This window comes from Physeter macrocephalus, chromosome 14 (genome assembly GCF_002837175.3).
Source record: "Physeter macrocephalus isolate SW-GA chromosome 14, ASM283717v5, whole genome shotgun sequence".
NCBI classification, from domain to species: domain Eukaryota; kingdom Metazoa; phylum Chordata; class Mammalia; order Artiodactyla; family Physeteridae; genus Physeter; species Physeter macrocephalus.
In genome coordinates, this window is record NC_041227.1 from 81,511,221 (window position 1) to 81,519,697 (window position 8,477).

General features: G+C 44.9%; 1 protein-coding gene across 1 annotated transcript in view; it reads left to right on the forward strand.

Moving 5' to 3' along the window:
• The first annotated feature begins 16 nt into the window (after positions 1–16).
• PLD6 (phospholipase D family member 6) overlaps positions 17–8,477 on the forward strand; it is a 9,678-nt gene continuing 1,217 nt past the window's right edge. The window contains exon 1 of the mRNA XM_055089764.1: positions 17–7,732. Within this exon, the coding sequence (XP_054945739.1) occupies positions 6,724–7,732 (1,009 nt within the window). The 5' untranslated portion in view covers positions 17–6,723. The remainder of the gene's footprint in view (positions 7,733–8,477) is intronic.

Sequence of the window (8,477 nt, forward strand, 5' to 3'; positions counted from 1 at the left end):
ATGCTGGAGAGGGTGTGGAGAAAAGGGAACCCTCTTGCACTGTTGGTGGGAATATAAATTGATACAGCCACTATGGAGAACAGTATGGAGGTGCCTTAAAAAACTAAAAATAGAATTACCATATGACCCAGCAATCCCACTACTGGGCATATACCCAGAGAAAACCAGAATTCAAAAAGACACACGCACCCCAGTATTCACTGCAGCACTATTTACAACAGCCAGGCCATGGAAGCAAGCTAGATGCCCATCAACGGACGAATGGATAAAGAAGAAGTGGTACATATATACAATGGAATATTACTCAGCCATAAAAAGGAACGAAATTGGGTCATTCATAGAGATATGGATGGATCTAGAGACTGTCATACAGAGTGAAGTAAGTCAGAAAGAGAAGAACAAATATCGTATATTAACGCATATTCGTGGAACCTAGAAAAATGGTACAGATGAACCGGTTTGCAGGGCAGAAATAGAAACACAGGTGTAGAGAACAAACGTATGGACACCAACGGGGGAAAGTGGCCGGGTGGGTTGGTGGTGATGGGATGAATTGGGAGATTGGGATTGACATGTACACACTAATATGTATAAAATAGATAACTAATAAGAACCTACTGTATAAAAAAATAAAATTCAAAAGACAATTTAAAAAAAAGCTTTCGAAAGACAAAGAGTAAATCTTGAAAACAGCAGGAGAGAAGTGAATCCTCAGTAAGAATATCTGCAGAATTCTCTTCGGACATTTTGGAGGCCAGAAGACAAGGGGGTTGATGTATGAAAAGTCTAAAACAAGAAAGTCAACCGAGAATCCTCTATCCAGCAAATCTGTCCTTCAAAAGTGAGGGAAAAAATCAAGACATTACCAGATAAAAGCTGAGAGGTTTGTTATCATTAGACCTGTCCTGCAAGAAATGCTCAGGGGAGTCCTATAGGATGACATGAAAGGACACTGGACAGTACCTCAAAGCCCTATGGAGAAATAGAGATCTCAATAAAGATAAACACATGGGCAATTATAAAAACTAGAATTACTATAACAGTGGTTTGTAACCATACTTTTTGTTTTCTATAACCAAGAAACATACCTTTAAAGAAAAAAATATTAATGTGAAAGCTTGTGTTACTGTAACTTTGGTTTGTAACTCCAAATTGTGTTTTCTACACAGTTTAGGAATACATTTAGTAGAATTATTAGTTTATGTTTTGTGGCACGTGACGTATAAAGATGTAACAAGCAAAAGGGTGGGACAGAGCTGTAAAGGAGGAGGATTTTTGTTACTGAAGTTAAGCTGCTATAAATTCAAATTAGAATGTTATAACTTTAGGATGTTAAATGGAATCCTTTTGGTAACCACAAGGAAAATGGCTACAGAATATACAGAAGAGGAAATTAAGAAGGAGTTTAAACAACTCACTGCAAAAAAAAAAAAAAAGAAAAAAAGAAAAGGAAACAGCAACGCAAGAAATGAGGAACCAAAAAGCTATAGGGCATACAGAAACATAGGCTTTAAGTCAAAAACGTTTACAAGAGACAAAGAAGGACATTATATATTAACAAAAGTCTTCTGTGTAATAAAGTACAGCAAGAAGATATAACAATTATAAACACTTACGTAACTAATGACCAACCATCAAAATATATGAAACAGAAACTGAGAGAATTGAAGGGAGAAATAGTTCTACAATAATTGTTCTACCCCACTCACAATAATGGATTAAAAAAACAGACAGAAGATAAATAAGGAAACACCTAAACACCACAATAAACCAACTAGATCTAACAGACATTTACAGAGCACTCCCACAACAACAGCAACATACACAGTCTTCTCAAGTGCACTTGGGACATTTTCCAGGATAGACCATAGGTTAGACTGCAAATTAAATCTCAATAGATCTTAACATATAGATTTCATACAAAGTATCTTCTCTGACCACAAGATGAAGTTCGAAATCAATAACATAAAACTGGAAAAGTTACAAAATTGTGGAAATTAAACACTTTTTTTTTTAGTATATTTGATATACAATGTTGTGTCAGTGTCAGGTGTACAGCCCAGTGATTCAATTATACATGGACATATATTCATTCTTTTTCAGATTTTCTCTTATAGGTTATCACAGAATATTGAGTAGAGTTCCCTGTGCTATGCAGTAGGTTCTTGTTGGTTACCTATCTTACGTACAGTAGTGTGTGTGTGTGTTCATCCCAAGCTCCTGATTTATCCCTCCCCTCACGTTTCCCCTTTGGTAACCATAAGTTTGTTTCTGTTTCGTAGATACGTTCATTTGTGTCATATTTTAGATACCACATATAAGTGATATCATATGGTATTTGCCTTTCTCTTTCTGACCTACTTTGCGTAGTATAATCTCTAGGTCCATCCATGTTGCTGCACATGGCATTATTTCATTATTTTTTATGGCTGAGAAATATTCCATTGTGTATATATACCACATCTTTATCCATTCCTTTGTCAATGGACATTTAGGTTGTTTCCATGTCCTGGCTATTGTAAATAGTGCTGCAATGAACATTGGGGTGCATGTATATTTTCAGATTATGGTTTTCTCAGGATATATGCCCAGGAGTGGGATTGCAGGATAATATGGTGATTCCATTTTAGTTTTTTAAGGAACCTCCATACTGTTCTCCATAGTGGCTGTACCAATTTACATTCCCACCAGGAGTGCAAGAGGGTTCCATTTTCTCCACACCCTCTCCAGCATTTATTGTTTGTAGACCTTTTGATGATGGCCATTCTGACCGGTGTGGTGGTACCTCACTGTAGTTTTGTTTTGTATTTTTCTGATAATTACTGATGTTGATCATCTTTTCATGTGGTTTTTGGCCATCTGTATGTCTTCTTTGGAGAAATGTCTGTTTAGATCTTCTGCCCATTTTTTGATTGGGTTGTTTGTTTTTTTGACATAGAGCTACATAAGCTGCTTGTATATTTTGGAGATTAATCTCTTGTTGGTCGCTTTGTAAACGATACACTTATTTTTTATGTTTTTAAAATTTATTTTATTGATTTATTATTTTTGGCTGCGTTGGGTCTTCGTTGCTGTGCGCAGGCTTTCTCTAGTTGTGGCGAGTGGGGGCTTCTCATCGTGATGGCTGCTCTTGTTGCGGAGCACGGGCTCTAGGCACGCGGGCTTCAGTAGTTGCAGCACGTGGGCTTAGTAATTGTGGCTCGCGGGCTATAGAGCGCAGGCTCAGTAGCTGTGGCTCATGGGCTTAGTTGCTCCGTGGCATGTGGGATCTTCTCGGACCAGGGCTCGAACCCGTGTCCCCTGCATTGGCAGGCGTGTTCTTAACCACTGCACCACCAGGGAAGTCCAACAATACACTTTTAAACAACCAATGGATCAAGAAGAAATTACAAGGGAAATTAGAACAAATGAAAATGAAAACACAACATAACAAAATTTATGGGATGCAGTGAAAGCAGTGCTGAGGGGGAAATTTACAGCTACAAATGCTTATATTAAAAAACAAGAAAGGTCTGAGATCAATAACCTAACTTTACAACTTAAGGAACTAGAAAACAACAAACTAAACCCAAAGCTAGCAGAAGGAAGGAAATGATAAAGATTAGAATAGATTGGAAAGCTTAGCATTTTTTGTTTAAAAAAACCTCCTGTTTCTTTTCATGTCTAGTAAGCTTTGGTTGACAACTGGACATTTTTGATAATAGAGTGTAGCAACTCTGGACTTTATTTTTCTGAGGTGGTTGTCCTGTGGAAACTTACCTGGACTTAAACTTCAGCATCTCTTCCCCTGCACTGTGCAGCCACTGGTGTGTCTGCTCGTTTTTTTAAAATTATTTTTATTTATTCGTAGGGGTCACCCCTGAGTCTTTCTAATGTGGTAGTCAGCAGTGATTTTGGTTTAACCCAGATACTTTGAGCCTGTAGGCCTCATACCCTCTGCTGATCAATCTGGGTTAGGGAATGCTTTCAAGCCCCCCTTGGCTTTCACTTTTCCCCATGCTCTCCTGGGTCTCTCCCACTCATTCATTGCTCCCCAGTTAGCCAGGGATGTGTGGAGAACATAACTCAGCCCTTTTATGGTTTTCTCACTTCCAGGATGTCTGTCACATTTTTGACTGATCTGCTGCTTGCCTTAACTTGGACTGCAAGCTTGGGCTGGTAAGGCTGCGTGTTTTGATCATTCATTCACAACTGAATCCACCATTTTTGGCCGGCAAAACTGTAGGTCTTTGCAGCCAATCCCACATTGGTAAGACTACTACTTTTTCCAGCCAAGGTGGAGGGGTGGGTTTTGAAGGGATGGGAGCCTCAGTCCACAAGGCCACAGACTCCTGCTGCTTCTATCCTAAGCACCACCGGGTTTTAAAAGCTAACACTTCTCATTTTGTTGTCTGCCTTTGGGGTATTTCCAGTGCCCTGAAGTTGTTGTTCTTGACCATTTTCCCCAGTTTTATGGGGTTTTTTTGTTTTTTGTTCTTTGCTGCACCGCGAGGCTTGTGGGATTTTAGTTCCCTGACCGGCGATGGAACCCGGGCCCTCAGCACTGAGAGCTCGGAGCCCTAACCACTGGACCACCAGGGAAGTCCCAATTTATGTTTGTTCTTTGCAAGGAGGAATTGAGCACCTCTTTTTTTTTTTTTAATTGTATTTTTATTTATTTTTTGGCTGTGTTGGGTCTTCGTTTCTATGCGCGGGCTTTCTCTAGTTGCGGTGAGTGGGGGCCACTCCTCATTGCAGTGCGCGGGCCCCTCACCGTCGTGGCCTCTCCTGTTGCGGAGCGCAAGCTCCAGACGCGCAGGCTCAGTAGCTGTGGCTCACGGGCCCAGCCGCTCCGCGGCATGTGGGATCCTCCCAGACCAGGGCTCGAACCCGCATCCCCTGCACCAGCAGGCAGACTCTCAACCACTGCGCCACCAGGGAAGCCCCCTGAGCACCTCTGTACTGCCGTAACAGGGAGTCCGTCCTCTCATTGTTTATTATCATTTCAAATGAAGAAAGTGAGGCTCAAAGAGATGAAGCCACTTGCCTGAGGTCCTGCAGTTAGGAAGGAGGGGAGCCAGAATGAAACTCAGGAACTCTATTTAGAAAGTTTTATTGAAGTATAATTGCCATATAAGGAATTATACCTATTTAAGCCACGTAATTTGACAAGTTTTACATATGAATATGCCCGTGAAACCATCGCTACCACCAAGATAACAAACGTATCTATCACATGTCTCTTTCTAGTCCCTCCTGCCCTTCCCTCACCTCTAGGCAACCAGAGATCTGCTTTCTGTCACTATGGTTTGCATTTCCTAGAATTTTATATAAATGGAATCATAAGTCTGTACTCTTTTTTTCTGGCTTTTTTCACTCAGCATAATTGAAATCCATCCATGTTGTAGTATATATCAATAATTTATTTCTTTTTATTGCTAAATATTATTCTGTTGCATTAATATGCAAAAGTTTATCTGGTGACGGACATTTATGTTGTTTCTAGATTTGAGATATTACAAATAAACCTGCTCTGAACATTTGCATACAAGTCTTTGTGTGGGATATGCTTTCATTTCTCTTTGGTCACACCTAGGAGTGGGACAGCTGGACCATATGCAAGGTGTGTGTTTAACATTTTAAATAAACTTTAAATTCGGAATAATTTTAGATTTACCAAAAAGTTTCAAAGATAGCACAAAGAGTTCCATATACCCCTCACCTGGTTTCCCTCATCCGTTAGCATCTTCCATTACTGTAATTCATTTGCCAGCGTGAAGAAACTGACATTGGTACATTACTATTAATTAAACTCCAGACTTTATCTGGATTTCACCAGTTTTGTCACTAATGTCACCTTTCTGTCCCAGGACCCAACGCATGTAGTTGTCAGGTCTCCCCAGTCTGCTCTGGTCTGTGACAACGTCCCAGCTGGTCCTTTCTTTCGTGACCTTGGCAGAAGTAAACAGTACTGGCCAGGTGTCCTGTGGAAAGTGACAGCATGTCCTCCAACCTCGGCTTCTGATGGGTTTTTACCTCAGTACTGAACTGGGGCTACGGGCTTCGGGCATGGAGATCACAAAGCGAAGGGCCTCGCATCACACCCTCTCAGCGCGGGTGATGTCAGTGTCACCTGCTCGGGGCGGTGTTGGCCAGCTCTCTGCGGGCAGAGTTTTCTTTCCTCTTTCCCGGTGGCAGTCGCTCAACTGGGTTCACCCTCAAAGGGGAAGATTTCGTTGCAGCTCCTTTGGGAGGGAGTGTCTGCATTTAAATATTACTTGGAATTCTTCTGTACAGCAGATTGTATCTTCTCTCTCATTTCTTTCATTTTGTTTTTGAAACTTGAAAAAAAACCTAAATACATTTATTAATACCAATAAAAGTTCATTTTTAAAGGGAAAATTAAAAGAAAAAAACAATAAAATGTAACATTAAAAACATGATAAAGATGAATCTCTAGAAAGTGAGTTAGTTGATTGTTATGATCTGGCTATATCAATTTTATCTTGGGACTTGGTTTTCTCTTTTTTTTGAATTTTTGAATTTTATTTTATTTATTTTTTTATACACCAGGTTCTTGTTAGTCATCAATTTTATACACATCAGTGTATACATGTCAGTGCCAATCACCCAATTCATCACACCACCACCCCAACCCCCCATCTCTCATTTCTTTACTCATTTACTTCACTATAGAAATAGTGTATATTTAAACTTGGGTTATAATCCAATTCTGCATTATTCATGCTGTTCCTCAAGTTGTTCCAGTTTTGGTCACCGTGGGTCTTCTCTGGTTGCCTCCTGGGTCCTTTGGGCGTCGGGAGCGCAGGCGCAGTGTGGGCGGGCGCACGTGGGCGGCAGGCGGGTGCGCAGGCGCAGTGGGCAATGGGCGCCGAATGCGCAGGAGCAAGTGCCCCGGGGCGGAGGGCGCACGTGGCCCGTGAACGGCGGGCGCACAGGCGCAGTGGGCGATGGGCGCTGAATGCGCAGGCGCAGGTGGGCGGCAGGCGGGCGCGCAGGCGCAGTGGGCGGCGGGCGCACGTGGGAGGCGGGGCCTCAGCCGCCGCGGGCGAGATGGGGTCGTTACGCTGGCCGGTGGTGGCTGCCGTCGCCGCGGGCCTCGCGCTGGCCCTGGAGGCGCTACCCGCTGTGCTGAGCTGGCTGTGGGCCGGGCGGCGGCCGCGGCCGCGGCGCGAGGTGCTGTTCTTCCCGTCGCGGGTGACGTGCACCGAGACCCTATTGCGGGTCCCGGGCGCCGCGCCCTCGGGCTGCCCATGCAACCTGCCCCACGGCGAGAGCTCACTGAGCCGCCTGTTGCGCGCCCTGCTGGCAGCCCGCGCCAGCCTCGAGCTCTGCCTGTTCGCCTTCTCCAGCCCGCAGCTGGGCCGCGCAGTGCAGCTGCTGCACCAGCGCGGGGTGCGCGTCCGCGTGGTCACCGACTGCGACTACATGGCCCTCAACGGCTCACAGATCGGGCTGCTCCGCAAGGCAGGTAGGCCGGGCGCGGGGCCGGGGAGGCGGGAGGCAGAGCCAGGATGGCGTGGGTGTTTGGGGAGGGGGCCTGAGGACCGGGGAGACCCGCTCGCGTCCCCTGGCGGCCTTGCAAGGTCTGGGGAAACTCCAGGGCCTCCTGAGGAGCTTCTGTGCAGAGCGTCTGAGCCCGCAACCTGGGCAACAGCCCCGGGAAGGGCCGAGGCTGGAAACAGGTCTGCCAGCAGAAGCTGGTCCGGGCGCAGGTGTGCAGAGAGGCTGCGTCCGCTTAAGGACCAAAGGGAGGAAAAGGCTTTTCCCCTTAAACTCGTTAGTGAATTTCATTTTGGAGCTTCTGAAATGAATTTTTTAAAATTTATTTATTTTATTATTTTATTTTGCTTTATTTTTTGGCTGCATTGGGTCTTCGTTGCTGCGCGTGGGCTTTTTCTCTGGTTGCGGCGAGCGGGGGCTACTCTTCGTTGCGGTGTGTGGGCTTCTCATTGCGGTGGCTTCTCATTGCGGGGCACGGGCTCTAGGCGCGGGCTTCAGTAGTTGTGGCTCTCGGGCTCTAGAGCGCAGGCTCAGTAGTTGCGGCTCTCGGGCTCTAGAGCGCAGGCTCAGTAGTTGCGGCTCGCGGGCTCTAGAGCGCAGGCTCAGTAGTTGCGGCCCACGGGCTTAGTAGCTCCGCGGCATGTGGGATCTTCCCGGACCAGGGCTCGAACCCGCGTCCCCTACATTGGCAGGCAGATTCTTACCCACTGCGCCACCCAGGAAGCCCTGAAATGAATTTTAAAAATACACTACAACGTGGAGCTGAAATGTTTAGTTGGTGGCAGTTAATTTGTTTTCTCCAGCTACAAAATGTTAGGGAAGTCAGGTCTTTGGCCGGCCTGCCTCTCTCACTGGGGTGGGGACAGGTGAACCCGGATGTGTGAATAATTTTGAAGACGTTCTAAATTCACATCGTGCCTTGCCTGTGAATTCTGTTTCCTCCTCCTGCCTCAGTGTGACGTTGTGACCTGGGT